This window comes from Suncus etruscus, chromosome 9 (genome assembly GCF_024139225.1).
Source record: "Suncus etruscus isolate mSunEtr1 chromosome 9, mSunEtr1.pri.cur, whole genome shotgun sequence".
NCBI classification, from domain to species: domain Eukaryota; kingdom Metazoa; phylum Chordata; class Mammalia; order Eulipotyphla; family Soricidae; genus Suncus; species Suncus etruscus.
In genome coordinates, this window is record NC_064856.1 from 29,802,364 (window position 1) to 29,819,981 (window position 17,618).

At 46.9% G+C, this 17,618-nt stretch overlaps 1 protein-coding gene across 1 annotated transcript in view; it reads right to left on the bottom strand.

Moving 5' to 3' along the window:
- Window positions 1-10,324: 10,324 nt before the first annotated feature.
- The window catches only part of KCNB1 (potassium voltage-gated channel subfamily B member 1), a 99,245-nt gene continuing 91,951 nt past the window's right edge, over window positions 10,325-17,618 (bottom strand). The window contains exon 2 of the mRNA XM_049781323.1: window positions 10,325-16,266. Coding sequence (XP_049637280.1) covers window positions 14,257-16,266 — 2,010 coding nt within the window. The 3' untranslated portion in view covers window positions 10,325-14,256. The remainder of the gene's footprint in view (window positions 16,267-17,618) is intronic.

The window sequence follows — 17,618 nt, forward strand, 5'->3', positions numbered from 1 at the left end:
CTGAGTGAGTGCAGAGCCAGGAATAACCCCCAAGCACCACCAGAAGTGGCTCCAAATCCCATTTAAAAAAAGCCTAGGATATGTATATCCCCCTTACATTTGTCTTATTTAGTATTTTCCGAGTTTCCTGGGTTGGTGGTGTGGTGTTGGATGTTAATTTGGGGGAAGTGCTGTCATATCTGTCTCAGATATATCTTTTGTTCCTTATTCTTTCCTTTAGGACTCTCATAATGTGAATGTCTCACCTCTTCCTGTTGTCATACAGTCTTTGATATTTCATTCTGTATTATTATTTTTTTTTACCCAGTTCTTATTCTCTTTGTTTTCTGTTTTCAAATTTATATTATACTGAAGAGAGGGAACCAAGAAGGGAAGTAACTGAATAAAACATAGTGTGTGAGAAGATGGTAATTGGTATAGAGAATGGCATGTCAGAGAAGGAGCAGGAGGAGGGAAAGAGAGTTTGCTATTATGAACAGTCCCGTCGAATAAGGGGTAGAAGTGAGCCATGGCTTTGCTCACAAAAGGTGTTCCAGCAGAGGGAGCAGCAGTCAGTGCAAAGCCCCTGGGGTGGAAGTCCCTTGGCAAACTGAAAAACTGATGGTGGCCAGAAAGCCTGCAGGGAATTTGTGAGGGGTAGAATGGTGAGAAGAGATCAGAGAGGACCGAGATTTGGTTGGATTGGTGGCATTGGCAGAGGTGACACTAAGTGAGCTTGCCTTGGCACACATGTCAGAGAGGAGTAATGATGGGGCAGAGGTGGCCTGAAGGGGGCAAGGCAGTGGAAACACTGGAGGCTAGCAAAGACAGAACTACATCGCCCCACAGACTACACAAGGACTTTGAGTTTTCTTCCATACCAGGGCCCAAGAAAGGTTTGGCCAGCACTGGGACCCTCTGATTGCAGCCCAGCCCTTTGGCCACTGTGTGGAGGAAACTCTCAAAGGGGCAGAGGGCAGAACAGGGGACACAGGACAGAGGCTACAGAGAAGCAGATAGGCAGCAGCTCCAGGTCTGTTTTGGAAGCAGAGCCGACAGCTGCTGACAGGCTGTTCATTTCAACATGGTTTGTTATGGCAGAAGTTTGGACGTGTCCATGCAGGGCTGGGCTGCAGGAGACTTGTGCTGGCCGTGTGCAATTGAACATAACAGAGTCTCCCCTCCAGGCCAGGGCAAGGGTGGCTGCACCATGGGATAAGGGTATGTTGTCATTCACATAGGATGGTCTGCACTATGGGATGAGGGTATGCTGTCACTTACACATGATGGCTTGCGCCACATTAAATGCCGGAAGCCACATGCAGAGCAGTGTCTTGCATCTGTGCATGAGGCTCAGTGTGGGGTCTGGTAGAGCAAACACAGGCACATATGTGCAGGTGCATTATTGCTATGTGTGTTTGCCAAGGCCCTCTAGAAGGAGGGGTTGGCGCTCGTTGTTGCCCTTGGGAGAGAAGGGCTGGGGCCCACTGAGGCGGGGTGTCTTACTGATGACTATACTTTTGGACCTTGTGCGTCTCCGTGGAGAGGTAGTGCTGGGCTCCAGAGATGATGTGGTGTAATAAGTGGTGTCCACTAGCACAGGGTAGTGGGTGCTCTTGGTAACTGTGGCTGGATCCAGTGTGCTGCTAATGCCTCATGCACAGACGTGCATCCTGTGGGGACACTTGGGTTTCCAGAAATCAACAGCTAAGATCAGGAGTAGCTCAAATCTAGTCCAGAATGTCAGACACATTTTCTTTGACTGTTTATTTATTTATTTGGTGATCATGAGACCCAGAACCTCATTTTGGTTCTCAACCAACAAGGCCTGTGGTTCAGTTCAATTCAAGGGTCTGAGGATGTGGTGCTGCCTGGACCTGCAGTCCTGGGGTGACCCGAACACACTTGGTAATGCTCTGGGCCTTCAGGCCACATTCAACAGTTCTTGGGGTCAGTGTGGTGCTGGGGATTGGACCTGGGTGGGATACAGGTTAGGCCTGCACCCTTACCATTGTATTTTCTTCTGATCCCTATTTTATTGTTATTTAAAAGAGCAGTCATATTCTGAGAGGATACATGGATACATTTTGGGGGAATTCTGTGTGTGTGTGTGTGTGTGTGTGTGTGTGTGTGTGTGTGTGTGCGCGCGCGCGCGCGTGCGCGCTTTTGGGCCACACCTAGCAATGCTCAGGGTTTACTCCTGGCTCTACACTCAGGAATTACTCCTCTGGTGTTCTGGGAACCATGTGAGAAGCTGGAGTTGAACCTGGGCCGGCCACATGCAAGACCAGTACTTTACCAACTATGCTATCACTCTAGGTTTAATTTTCCTCTGCTTTATTGGGGTGATAGTATATCTCCTCTTCAACATGTTGGTGAAAGAAAGGCCAGTTAAGACTTCAGTGAGTCCCCCAGCTAAGCTGGAAATTCTGTTGTTTAGGAAATAAAGGCCCATGCTACTGACCCTGAAGTTAGGAGAGGGCTCTCCACTCAATGGGCTTTGGATGTGATGTTTTGTGGTTTCAGGTGGGGTCCATGATTCTCTGATAGTTCTTCCTTCAAGAAGCAGGGCTTTCCAGCCCCTGGAGCCAAGCTCATGAGTGGGATTTGGTGGAAATGATGCTTTGCTTTCTCTTTACACCCGTCCCTGGGGAACCCTGGGAGCTCAGTAAGAACAGAGGCCTCCTGAGCCATTTGGGCTAGAACTTTCAGCCTGGTCAGACCTTCAGCTGATGATTCTTTTTTCTTTTTTTGGTTTTTGGGCCACACCTGGTGCTGCTCAGAGGTTACTCTTGGCTATGAACTCAGAAATCATTCCTGGCTCAGGGGACCATATGGGATGCTGGAGATTGAACTTAGATCCGTCTGGATCAGCCATGTGCAAGGCAAATGTCCCACTGCTGTGCAATCACTTCAGTCCTGGCTGATGATTCTTATTTCTTTCTATGTGTGGGGGCCCAGACTTGGCAGTGCTGAGGATTTTATTCAGGAATCATTCCCCGTGGTGCTTGAATGCCCACCCCATGTGAGATGCTGGGGATGAGATTGAACCTGGGTCAGCCCCTTCTCCCCATTTTTTTTTTTTTGCAATGGGGTTTTGGGCCATACCTGGTTGTGCCCAGGGCTTACTCCTGGCTGTATGTTTGGGATTACTCCTGACTGTGCTGGGAATAGACCCAGGGCTAGCTGAATGGATGGCAAGTGCCTTATGGCTTGCACAGTCTCTCTGGCCCTATGTCCTGATGCTTAATTGGAACTTGAAAAGAGAACCCCAGTCAGAACCACCCTACACTACAAAATTCTCCAAATACCTGCCCTCATAAATACTGGGAGAGAACAAAGGCTTTATACAGCCATGACTAGAAGTAGTTTCTCGCACTATCATAGATGATGAAGACTTCATCAGTGGTTTCTCATCAGGCAAGGCAGAGACCACGACAGAGCAGTCAAGGACTGTGACTCTGGCTGCCCCAGTAATAAGAGGTTGTGTGGGGCTGGAGCAATAGCACAGTGTTGGACATTTGCCTTGCATGCAGCCAACCTGGGACAGACCTTGGTTTGATTCCCGGAATCTCATATGCTTCCTGAGCCTGCCAGGAGCTATTTCTGAGTGCAAAGCCAGGAATAATTCCTGGCTACCAGAGTTAGCACCACCAGGTATGGCCCAAAAACCAACAACAACGACAACAACAACAACAACAACAACAAAAAATCGTTGTGTTTTTTTAGAGCCAGTACCACCACAACTAACACAACAGAATCAGATATTTTTCTTTTTTTTTTTTTGGTTTTTTTTTTTTTTTTTTTTTTGGTTTTTTGGGCCACACCCGGTGACGCTCAGGGGTTACTCCTGGCTATGCGCTCAGAAGTTGCTCCTGGCTTGGGGGACCATATGGGACGCCGGGGGATCGAACCTCGGTCCGTCTCCTAGGCTAGCGCAGGTAAGGCAGGCACCTTACCTCCAGCGCCACCGCCCGGCCCCAGAATCAGATATTTTTCATGGGGAGGGTCATACCCGGTGGAGCTTAGGTTCTGTGCTCAGAAGTTACTCCTGGCAGGCTTGGGGACCATATGAGATGCCAGAGATTGAACTCAGGTCAGCCACGTACAAAGTAAATGCCCTACCCATGTACTATATCACTCCTGCTCCAGAGTCAGTTTTTCTTTTTCTTTGTGGTTTTTGGGTCACACTCGGCAGTGCTCAGGGGTTATTCCTGGCTCCAGGCTCAGAAATTGCTCCTGGCAGGCACGGGGGACCATATGGGACGCTGGGATTTGAACCGATGACCTCCTGCATGAAAGGCAAATGCTTTACCTCCATGCTATCTCTCCGGCCCCAGACTCAAATTTTTGACTTTCCTAAAAACAGTTTAAAATTTTGTTATGACTGAGTCCTTGTGCCTTTGAGGTGAAGGCAGTGGAAAGGGACTGGGGCTTGCTCTTTATACAGGTGTGTTTAAGCCACTTGACCACTCTCACCACCATTATGTCTCTTAAAAGGTGGCTTCACTCACTTATGGAATTGTTTTATTTTACTTCGTCTTGTTTTGGGCTCATACCTGGTGGTACTCAGGCTCTGTGCTCAGCGATCATTCCTGGTGGTGTTTAGGGAATCATATATGGTGGTGGAGATTTTGCTGGGGCTGATCAGGTGCAAGGCAAGAGTCTTACCCTGTGTTATCTCTCCAGACCTTCATTTATACAACCCTCTTCCCCAAAGTTCTGTAAGCATTTGTGATACAGTGTCTGTTTTTAGACATTTTTGGGGGTGAGGGTGCTCAGGGGTTACTCCTGGCTCTGCACTCAGAAATCACTTCTGGGGAATCTGCAGTCAATTGCATGCAAAGCAAATGCCCTGCCTGCTGTACTATTACTCCAATCCTGTGTTGTTAGACTTATGAATAAGCATCTTTCTTTCTTTCTTTCTTTCTTTCTTTCTTTCTTTCTTTCTTTCTTTCTTTCTTTCTTTCTTTCTTTCTTTCTTTCTTTCTTTCTTTCTTTCTTTCTTTCTTTCTTTCTTTCTTTCTTTCTTTCTTTCCTTCCTTCCTTCCTTCCTTCCTTCCTTCCTTCCTTCCTTCCTTCCTTCCTTCCTTCCTTCCTTCCTTCCTTCCTTCCTTCCTTCCTTCCTTCCTTCCTTCCTTCCTTCCTTCCTTCCTTTCCTTCCTTCCTTCCTTCCTTCCTTCCTTCCTTCCTTCCTTCCTTCCTTCCTTCCTTCCTTCCTTCCTTCCTTCCTTCCTTCCTTCCTTCCTTCCTTTCCTTTCCTTTCCCTTCCTTCCTTCCTTCCTTCCTTCCTTCCTTCCTTCCTTCCTTCCTTCCTTCCTTCCTTCCTTCCTTCCTTCCTTCCTTCCTTCCTTCCTTCCTTCCTTCCTTCCTTCCTTTCTTTCTTTCTTTCTTTCTTTCTTTCTTTCTTTCTTTCTTTCTTTCTTTCTTTCTTTCTTTCTTTCTTTCTTTTTGAATAAGTATTTTTCATGAGTACTCAATGACCAGAGCTAAGATTGTGTCCATAACAGCTGTGGGGGCTGCTGTTGGCATGCTGGGGTGACAGACCACTTCTGTTTGCATGCCCCTTGTCTTTCAGATAAAGAAAAATAGTCAGAGATGCTCCTCTAAGTTCTCAGAGACCTCAGGTTTCTCCTTCCTCCCAGATTTTCCCACCTCTCTGAGCCCACCAGCAAATAAAAACAAACTCCACCATGTTTTCTCCATACCTTTTTATTGAACTCTGCAGACTTCAGTAAGGGACCATTTGCTTAGAAATTCTTCAACATTTGGACATATTTTACAAGACAGGACAGCAGCTGGAGGTCACAATGTCATCTCATCACATGCAGAAAAAGACACTTGGTGTTGTTTGGATTTTGGTGTGCGTGCGTGTATGTTTGTGAAAGTGTGAGTGTGTGTGCATGTTCATGCATGCACAATGCTTGTGTGTGTGCACGTGCATGCACGCACAATGCTCATGTTCACCTTTTACAGGAAGGACATTAGAGACATTAACTGACTGGATGAATAGGACCTATGAAGGGTATCCCAAGAAAAGAATGGCTAAGGACATTGGTCATTTATGGCTAATGTAATTGGCTTGGCCCCTGCTATGGGTACAGTGGTCAGAATGGCTTTGCTGGCAGAAAAAGCCCCAACCTTACTTCACAGGATTCTGGGAGACAGAGGATCTCAGCTGATGGAACAGGGCATGTGGAACTGTGGAGGGCATTGACAGAGGGGAGACCATTGTCTTTAAGGGCTGGCAGATAGGCTGACTCTGTTCTAGCTGGAGTCCTATAGCTCAGGCCTTGTGATCTGGTTTTCAGATATAGGCTCCCATGTTCCTATCTCTAGCATGTCCCCATTCCAAGGAAACACCAACTTCTGACCTTTGTCAAATACCATTGGAAAACCACTTGGTGGTGTCTGTAGACTGTCTGACTTAGCTAGTATGTGAGGCTGGACATTCAAGATGGAGACCAAGTCAGGACCTGGGGCTGCCCTTCCCAGACAGGCAGGTGCAGTTCTCAGAGCACTGAGATCTTGGGTGCCTGTGGGGCACAGTGCCAGTTCTAATGCTGTTTTGGTGCCAACTGAGTTGAAGGACAGAGGCATTAGTGGGAGCTACTAGGGGACTGACTAGGAGGGCCCCATATCTCTTTCCATCATAGGTAGCCATTTCATAAGCCAGGTAAGAACTAATGAGCTCCCCTTACAGCTATGTAACAAAACAACAACAACACACTGAAAACTGCCAAATCTCAGGTTGGGTGGCCCTGGTATACCAAGGGCAGACATGAGGTGCTGAATTCTGGTATAGAGAATGGTATTCCCGGTTCTTGGCCTTGACTTGAGGCCAGGCTCAGACTGAGCAGCCATCGAGCCAGAAATCCAGTGTCCAGCTCAGCAGCCTGTGTCTGCCCTCCTGTCCCTCACTGCATTTCAGGCTTAGATGTGACACTTTAGTAGGAGAGTGTCCCAAACTCGAGGGAAGACCCAGATGCTTGAGTCAACTACTAGTAAGTCCAATCCATTGAGCATTTTCTGCTCTTCCTTTCACCTTTCCAAAGCTGGGTACCCTCAGGAGAGATGAAGCAGGGATCATCCCAGTGAGGTGGCTGGGAATTTCCTGTATTATTCAGAGATGCCATTTCATGGCAGCCCCCTGGATACCCCCTTTTACAGGACAGGGGAATCCTTGTCTCCAAGGGGAATCCTGAACTGGCTTTGGATTCACTTTGGTTTGGGAGAAAGTTGCTTAGTCTTTTTCTACCCAAATAGCATCTCATTACACCTTTTAATATCATCCCCTACGATTGCCTGGTCTTGGAGGTCACCTTGAAGATAATGATGTCTTGGGGACACCTCCTCAAAATCCACTAGATATAGTGGGGGATCTTTAAAGCTGCTTTTGTCAAGGGTCTCTCTGGAGAATGTGGCACCCAAATGCCCTTGGGAAGGGGGCAGTCAGATGGGTGGGGAGTGCTTTGGTGGGGTGGGGGAAAGTTCATCCAGGTGGCTGTGAAATGGGGGTCACCACTCTTTGGGTCCTTCTGGACTTCATTGAGTAGAGACTTTTCAAGGTCTGCAATGGGTTTTCGTGTTTTATTTCCCAGAAAGAAAAGAAGAAAAAGCCCTTTGGGAATGGCACCATTTGCTCTGGCCTGGGCAGTTGGTCCATTAGGCAGATGGCTCATGGGTGAGAGATAATTGCATCTCTTTAATAAGTGCTGATAAAAGCATCAGGCCTGGCAGGGCTGCAGCACCGTGAGGTGACCAGCCAGAGATACAATTGCTCCAGGGCAGCCTCAGGGAGGGTAGCAAGAGTCTAGTCCCACAGTGTGTTTTTTGCAAGGGTGCTGGGGACGACAGGTAAGTGGCTTATCTAAGAGGGGAACTGGAGAGGAGCAGGAAGTTGTGTCCTCTGAAAATTCCAAATTCTGCTAACTCTTGTCTTGGCCTTCTCTTCAGGGGTTGGAGCCTATGCTGGAGGTTAAAACCATACCCCTCATACCCGCCTCCCTAATGCACACCCATCCACACCCATGCAAACGTACACACAAAGATGGATTTCCATAGTATTCAATCCCTTTTTTATGCAATTCCCTGAGTCTCTATTAGGGTGCCCCAGGAGGAGAGGGGCTTTCTTCACTGGAGCTGACGGGAATGACCCTGCATAACTAAGGCAAGAGAAATGTCCAGAGATAGTCATGTAGCATCCTGCTGGTAGGTGGTCTTTCAGTAGGACACTGCCCCCTCTCCGATTTTGCCTAAACTTTAGTTATTTTCAGGTGTTTGAAGGGAAGGAAGGAGGTTACATTTAGTGGTGAACATAGAAGTGCTGGTTCATGAACAGAGTACACCTACTGTACTGTTGCTCCAGCCCAATCCAACTTTATTTTCCTTTTTTGGGGGCCACATCTGGTGGTGCTCAGGGGTTACTCCTGGCTCTGTGCTTAAAAATCACTCCTGGAAGTCTAGGGGGACCATATGGGATGCCAGGAATCGAACCCAGGTTTGTCCTGGGTTGGCTGTGTGCAAGACAAATGCCCAACCCTTGTGCTATCTCTACAGCCCCCCCCCCCAACTTTCTTTATAGAAGAAAACAGCCACAGGGCAGATGTTGCCAGAGATGTTCAGCAAAACTTGCAAAGCTCAGGGAATCTAGTTCTGTTGAGGTTGTTGGCTTGGGGCAGAAGTTTTAAGACAAAAAATTTGTGTTTAACTGTTTAACTGGTTCAAGTTAGATTTGTAGGAATTAGGGAGAGATTGATTAGGCTCTAAGTCCAGAATAAAAGATTTCTATTTGGTTTAGTTTCCCCTTGGAATGGATCCAACTGGGATCTGTCATCTGGGAATCCAGATGAGGCTTAGATCTCTGATCTGGACAGAAGCCAGAGCCCTGGCACTGACCATGTTACAGGGGGCATAGAAAAACTGAAATGAAATGAAGGTGGTGATTTCCTGGGCCTGGCTTCATGCCCCAGCAGGAGTTAGTAGATGCCTATTGTGAGTCCTTCTGGGGTCTTCTCCCTGCCTGAGCTTGGCAAGTGCCTGGTAGAATTAATTATGGGAACAGTCCAGAAAGTCCCCTAGGTCTAGATGGGAGTAAGCTGGAAAAATACTGTTGCCCTTGTCACCCATCTTTGACTCTTTGGAGCTAGGCAGCTGGAAAGAGAAGGGCGGGATGAGACGGGAGAAAGTGAAATGGAGTGGGAGATCACTTTGTAGGGGCTAGCAGAAGCTGGTTTAAAGTTGCTGAGATCTACAGCCATGGACATTCTGCCAGATTCACTAGAAGCTGGACCTATTTTGGCCTTCAGATCCAGTGGATAGGTGAGTGTGTGTGTGTGTGTGTGTGTGTGTGTGTGTGTGTGTGTGTGTATACAGGCCAGCCTCAGGACATAGAGTGTTGCTCTGGAGCTCAGAAATATAAATGCAGTGTTAGCTTTATAAGATTTTTGGTTCCCAAGTCTCTAGGCAGTGAGAAAAGCCAGCTCCTTTTAGGGGTGAAGACAGCAAACTACCCATATCCCACCCTGCTTATGAGCCCTCAAGATTCCCAGCATTTCCAGTTACCACCTCTGAACCATACATGGATACATGGGAGAAACACACCAAGTAAAATGAGGAAGGTAACATTAATTCCAGACTCAGGGAGCATTGATGGGAGAAAGCCAGACTCCAATTTTTTTCTCTCCCTCCTGCCCCCAGAAAAGTGGAATCAAAAAGGAAATAAGGAAAATTAGTTCCAGGGACCATTGGAGAAAATGAAAAGGAGCAGAAAATACCAGCCACGATGATGACGGAGAATGAGACTGTGTTACAAAAAAGAAGCCAGGCTCAATTTGTAAAACTGTACAAACACACACACACACACACACACACACACACACACACACACACACACACACACACACACACACACACCATGTTTATCAGAACAGAAAATTTGACTTCTCTGAGAGGCATGGTGAGCCTCTGATACTAACAGCTCAGATACTGCCAGAAAGGTGGCACTGGGTAAATGTGGAGGTGAAGTCTTATTTTTGGGGTGTAGATGGGACTGGTGAGTGCCAGCCTTTGGGTGCTATTACTTTAGCAGTAAGGAAATTTCAGCTCAGGACTGTATCTCTTCACTCTCTTGCTGGGATATTTGCCCCCCCTACTTATCCCCATTTTCCCACTTGCCACTCAGAGCCACAGAAAACAGTTTTTCAAAGGGGGTAGATTGTGGATGTGTTATCCCTGGCTCTCATTTAATTCCAAGTTACATGACTGAAGGTTGAAGCCTAGGGTTTGTACTGCTTGAGAAGAGATGGCATAGAAATAAGGAGAGAGAAAGAGAGAGAGAACTGGCTTTTTAGTAACCCTTATTCTCCAAGGGGTTGAATTAAAAACTTTCCCCAGGCTCTCAACCCAGACACTCCAGCCAGGATTTGGAGCAAGACAGAGATATACAAGTTACCAACATCAACAATACATTACAGATTTACAGAAGAGAATACTGGTTGTTTTCTCCTTAGAAATGTGGATCTTAGTAGGAGAAAGAGCAGGCTACAGTTACTAAGACACAGTGTGGGAGAAATTGGGAATCAGTTTGAGAAAGTTTGCATCGTCAGTAATTCTCAGGGGCAAGCTGGGCGGAAGAAAACGAATTCCTCAGGATTTAACTGCTCCCCCATTCTTCCTCTTCTCCTCTCTTGATCCCCAAATTGCTTGAAAAGGAAGGGGTTCCACGGGCACAGATGGTCTCTCTTCTTGGTTCTTTCCCCATCAAATGTGCTTAAGATAAAATTCCTAAAGAAGGCACTGGGAAATCTACCCACGGAGTCCTCATTTTTTTTCTTGACCCAAAGATACAAAGGGAGACAGGTGATTGCTCCCCTTGCCGCCCTCTCAGTGCAGCCTCTCTGTGGTGGCCAGTTGCCAGGAGGTCAGGATGCCTCAGTACCTGGTCCTTAGCCCTTACTGAGAATGGTAGAAGTTGGAACTCAGGTTCGGCTGACTTGATTAGTTTCTCTGAATTCATCCATGAGACCAGGAATGCCTTCACCTCCAGCCTCTTGTTTCACGTCTTTGGGTTGACATGGTGTGTTTCTACTCCTGTTGCTTCATGAACGGTGAGAGATGGTTCACTGAGTTAAAGCAGTATTTGTTTCCAAATACTTGCTTTCCTCTCTCCTCTCAAGATCTGCCTATTGGGCTGAGCTAATAACCTTGGGTAGATTCTGCAGTGCATTTGTACACTGAATCAGATGGGGTGGCAGGGTTTTCACATGTGAAAAATGGGTGTGGGTGGGTTCCTTTTGCAGGTGGAGGGCTTGGGAAAACTTACAATACTCTATTTTGAACAGGGCATAGGGGTCAAAGACACCATTCCCACAATACATGTACAAATTAAAGGAAAAATAAAAACAAAAACAAACCAATCCCCGAACACAATACTTTCTAAGCATAGTATATGCTGAGTTTCAATTATTCTGTTTCTATAAGAACTCTATAGGACTCTGGCTTTTAAGCCTGAAAAGGTAGGTTCTTAATGATACTTCTGAATTCGTCCTTCAAAAGTGACTCAATAAAATGCTACTTTAAGGTCAGACAAAATACAGAAGGAGGGAAGGTCTCGGTCCACATGACCACACAAGGCAGAAAGGGCCTTTGGTTACAAGGAGAGTTGCACCAATTGGTTATTGTTTTTATTAAAAAAAATAAAAGTAAAGAGAAGTAATTTTCAATGTACACTTCCTGTCTGCTTTAACCAACAAATAAAATGCCTAGATTGGAAGAAGGGGTGTTAGGTTCCTTCTAACTATATATATGGCTATATTTAAACATGTTCACTTTCCTGATATGTAAAATAGACTATATTATTGTGACTATTATTTTTTTTTACAGATAGCATCAGCTCTAAAAATATCTGAATCGGAAATCACAACTATTTACTTTTTATCAAAAAGCATTTGTTTGTTTTCCCTGAATTTTCACATTTGTGCTGATGGTGGACAGTAGTGATGATGAGAACAAAGAGACATGGGAAATACTAGGAAAAGCTCGCGCCAAACCTGCTGCATCCTGGCTCTGCTGTGCCACCAGCCCGTGGTCACCTCACCCTCTCCTGCCACCCGCCCCCCACCAAGTCCCTTAGCATTTGCTCCAAGGCTGCTCAGAAGAGAGCTCGAAAAGAGTCAAATAGTTCAATACTTGGTATCTTTGTGAACAGAGCAGGGGACAGCGGTGCAGCCTGTTGGGATGGGGATCTACAATCATGGGTGACTTTTAGCAACAGTCTGAACCAGGCAAATATGCAGCAGAGAACACATACTTTTAAGAGAGGAGGCATGAGTCAATGTCCTCATTTCTGGGTGACAGGTAATCTCACTTCATGCCATGGGTACGGAGGGCAGATGGAATGGCCCCATATTTGTATACTAACAGGTGGATGGTACCATAGTACCAAAAGGCAGACCAATAACCAATTGTCTGATGGACAGGAAAACCACAGCACATTTTGTCCCAGCAGGAAGACATATGCTTGTCACTATATTATGGAGCGACAGATTTACCCTATTCCCCTTGGAACAGCATCCCTCAATATTGGGTGGAGAGAACAACATGGCCCCATAGAAACCACAGACAGGCCAATCAGTCACATCATCCTTGCTGACGGCCCCGAAGTGTGGCATCATGCTAACCATTGGCCCTACCCAATGCCGCTGCTGGGAGGAAGGGCCAGCAGTACTGGTGGGGTTGGACTGAAATCAGGCAGGCTAATGCTGAGTTGTCAGACTAGGATGGGAAGACCAACACCTAGAAATACACTGGACCCGCTCACAATGTACATGGAAACTTATTGCTTTTGTCTGTACTGGCTGCAGAAAGGAGAGATGAGCTTTGGGTACAGACAGTTACATGGAAAGCACAGCAACAGCTGGTGGACAGGAAAGAGAACAGAGAGTAAAATGCCCAATGCCCAACTGTCTGCTGCATTTTTTGGAGCTGTGCATGGCCACTGATGTTACCAAAGGGCTCTGCTCAAGGGACAGCAGCCTTCCTGATGCAAGGGGGTTATGGGGGAGCTTCAAGGGCCAGTAAAGGAGCCCGCAGATGTTTGCCATGGCATATAGCGATCCCAGTACATTACCCTCTGTAGCCAGATTCGGGCATATTGTTACAACCAAGCTGGAGTCCCAACAGTAAGTGGCCCACGGGAAATCGTGCTTGTTTTAAAGTGCAAAGATGTTGACATTGTCCCTGGTAGAACCTAGTTTTGAAAAACATAAAGTGCTTTTTATTTTAACTTTTTTTTAAGCTTGAATACCACAGAAACAAACAAACCAAAAAAGAAAAAGTAAAAGTAAAAGAATTTCTATCATAGTAGGTGCTTTTCCTGCATCAGCAGGATGTATTCAAAAGTCTCAACTGGGCATTTCAATTTTTTTCTCTTTTTGTTTTTTTTCAGATAAAAAAAATCAGACTTTATTCTGTTCTTCAGGAACAAACGGTATCTTTGAATAAGCTCTATCTTTTGCATATTTGACACTTGCATATCTTTTGAGTCTACACTAGCGATGTACAGAAAAGCGTTTTCTTCAACAACCCTCCAGCAATGCTCAGAGTTCAGACAGTTGGCTGAATGCCCGCCTCCTGAACCCTTCCCAGATTGCCAGGGGGTGATTAGAATCGAGTACAAGTGGTGCAACTCACCCTGATGACAGCTCAAAATAAAACCTCAGGTACCACAGAATACGGAAGTCAATGAAGACATTGAGGGAAAAGGGCTCTGCGCTGGGATTGTGGCTTATGGCGCAGCAACTTCCTCATGGCCCCTGAATTTCCTGCAGCCATCTACTTGAGGAACCCATCAAGGATGGATAGGAGTTCAGAGAGATAGCCCAGCCATACCCAGCCCATTCCTTCCACACCAGCCATTTATGATAGCGTCCCTCTTTGGCTGGGGAGGTGAGTGGACAGCCAGGAGTAAAGAATGGGGAGCAGGTAGCCTGGGATATTCCAAGAATGTGGCAGAGGTGGTTGTGAGTTCTGTCCACATTGTCTCCCAAAGAGGGCCGGGAGTTGACCAAAGGAGGAACCATATCCAATGGCTTGGTCAACTCTATCATGGAGGACTTGTCATGGCACTTTAAGCCTTTTGCCAGAGTCTCTGTTCTTTCTGGAGCCTTGGCAGAGCCTCTGTGGTTCAGAGTTCTTGCAGGAAAGCTCTGCAGCACGACAGCTGAGCAGCCTTGTCTTTGGGCCTGGTCACTCACCTTCTCCTCCCCGAAGGCCAGTTCAGAGGTTCTGCTCTCGTGTGTTCCCATGGGCTCCTCCCCCAGGGAGCACACGAACATCAGGGGAGATGTGGTTCTCGAGTTTACACTTTTCCTGCCCACTGGGGCCTTTTCCAGTCAATGCTTCTGCAGAGTAAATGCAGTTCTGCCTTAGGAATTTAGGGGAAGTGGGTAAGGGTGAGCTTTCAAAGTAATTCTTCTCCGTTCTGGTCCCAACACTAAACTTGGGACTGGCGCCCCCGTGGAGGCTCTTGGGAGGGCTTGAGCCCACACTATAGAGCACCTGCCCCTCGTCATCTGTGTCTGCATCAATGTACTGGTGGATGCCAGCTTCGAAGTTGAATGCTATTGCTGTGTGCTTCTCAGGCGACCGTGGGGGTGTCCGAGCACTTGCTGTAGTGTAGATGGAAGATTCTGGACTCAGGATAGACCTGTCCAAGAGTGTGGCACACTCCAGTCCAGCAACAGCAGCCGCAGCACCCCCCCGAATCCTCAGAGGGTCCTGGGACATCCCCAGAACAGGGACCAGAGGGCTTGACTCACTCTCCATAAAGTTGACTTTGAGTGCTCGGAGCTTCAAGGGGTTATTGGTTTTAATGGAACTCTTGGGGCTCTCGATGAAGAAAGAGGAGTGATGGCTGGATTCGGGGGTGGACCTGGCCTCTCCAAATCTACCACCACTGGCTCCCAGAACTCCCCTCCAGCCTACCTCTGAGGTCATGCTGCCCCCAGGCTTGCTGGGGAGTGTTGCCAAGGGGCTATGGGAGAATCGGGTGTTCTCAGGAAAGTCAGTGGCACAGCTGATGAAACTGTCTATGCTAGACATGCTTCGCATGTCAATGACTCCTTCTGTACGCGTGGGCAGAGGGGCAATGGGGCTGGGGATGCTCTCCATTTCAAGTTCTTCCTTTGGCTTGCTCTGGGACGCTGAGTCTTTGCTACTGAGGATGGGCTGAGATTGGGTCTTAGCCATTTTATTGTACATATCTTCCAGCTGCTGCACATTGAGGTGCTGGGGACTGGAAGATGACCTGGCCTTCTCTGGGGATCCCTGCTCCTTGGTTTCAAAGGACTTACTTGAGCTGGTTTCGGACAGCGTCCTCTTTGTCCATTTCCATTTGTTGGGAGATAGGTGGTTATCTTGTACTTTGTCCTTCTTACTCAGATTGTCTCCATTTTTCTCCACCACGATGTCCATCATTTCGATGCTCCGGGCAAAGGCATCCTTCATATTCATGGACACAATGCTCCCATTCCTCTTGGCTCTTTCCAGAGCTTCTCTCCTCTTGATTGCTTTCTCTTGCCTCTTCTGCTCCTTGTAGAACTCAGAGAAGTTGTTGACAATGATGGGGATGGGAAGAGCAATCACCAGCACCCCTGCTATGCAACAGAGTCCACCCACAATTTTCCCTAGGAGAGTTTTGGGGTAAATGTCTCCATAGCCAACCGTGGTCATGGTGATGGTGGCCCACCAGAAGGATGCTGGTATGCTTTTGAACTTGGTGTCATCCTCATCCTTCTCAGCAAAGAAGACCAGGCTGGAGAAGATCATGATGCCCATAGCAAGAAAGAGGATGAGCAAGCCCAGCTCATTGTAGCTTCTCCGGAGGGTGAAGCCCAGGGATTGCAGGCCAGTGGAGTGGCGTGCCAGCTTAAGGATGCGGAGGATACGCATGATGCGGAAGATCTGGACCACTCGGCGAACATTCTGGAACTGTAGCACACTCTTGTTAGATTCAGTGAGGAAGATGGTGACATAGTAGGGTAAAATGGCTAACAAATCAATGGCATTGAGTGGGCCCTTAAAGAACTTCCACTTCTTGGGTGAGGAGAGGAAACGCAGCAGGTACTCCATGGTAAACCAGGCAATGCAAACAGCCTCCACGTGGGCCAGTTGGGGGTTGTCTGTGGTCTGGCCAAACTCATCCAGGCTCTGCAGCTCAGGCAGTGTGTTGAGTGACAGGGCAATGGTGGAGAGGACGATGAACATGATGGAGATGATGGCCAGGATCTGGGAGGGAAAAAGAGTGAAATTTAGTTTCTGAACACCAAGAGGAAGAGCTTTCTCTGCCTTCTGTTTTCAGCGCTCTCAACACCTGAGAGTGCTTTTACATCTCACTGGTCCATGACTGAATCTTGGAGCTAAAAATATTGTTCATCTATGTCCATTTCTGTACAAGTATGGAAGCAAAGATACACATTGAAGTGGTATTTGGTCATCTAGGCTAGGGGCAGGCAAAATTTTTCTAGAAAAGGCTAGATGGTAAACATTCTAGACAAGAAACCTATTTCTTTATGGCGTCACTCCACTGGACTCTTCAGTTAGGAGTGAAAGTATTTTGAATGAAAACATAAGCAAACAGGTATAGCTGTGTTTTAATATGACTTAATTGTAATCAATCAGTAGGGGGGCACTGATGACGACATCAGAAGGTGTTTGCTTTGTACACCTCGATACCTGAGTGCAGAGCCAGGAGTAAGCCTTGAACACGACTGGATTTAGCTCAAAGATAAAAACAACAATAAAACAACAGGGGCTGGAGAGATAGAATGGTGGAGGTAGGGCGTTTGCCTTGCATGCTGAAGGATGTTGGTTTGAATCCCGGCATCCCATATGGTCCTCCGAGCCTGCCAGGAGTAATCCCTGAGCACTGCTGGGTGTGACCCAAAAACCAAAAAAAATTCCCCCTCAAAACAAAAACCAAAAAAACACAACAACAAAAACAACAACAAAATCAATGGGTTGAAATTGGTTCATGAGCTAAACTAGTGGTTCACAAGTAATATGGGGTAGGCTACCAATTTTGTGACTAATAAGATGAATAATAACAATAATAATCTTTTACTGAGTGTTCCTCACAGGTTAGACATTGACACTTTCCATGTAATACTTTCATTCTTATAACCATCCCCATGAAGTACAGTATTGCCAAGCTTAAGATGAGGAACTTAAGCTTCCAAAGCCAATGAGAAGCTAAGGAAGAATTCTAGCCCAGGCATCTAGGGCCAGAGCATAAACTCTTTTTTTTTTTTTTGGGCCACACCTGGTGGTGCTCAGGGATTACTCCTGGCAGGCTGGGAGGACCATATGGGATGCCGGGATTCAAACCAACGTCCTTCAGCATGCAAGGCAAACCATATGGGACACCGGGATTCGAACCAACCACCTTAGGTCCTGGATCGGCTGCTTGCAAGGCAAACACCGCTGTGCTATCTCTCCGGGCCCCAGAGCATAAACTCTTAAGGTTGTGAGAGATCAGATGTAAGTCCTGGAACTTGTTTATACTGCAGACAAATACACAATGACTTTTCAGGCAATGTCCAGGGATTTGTGTCCTGTACCCATGTGTCTAAATTCCCAAA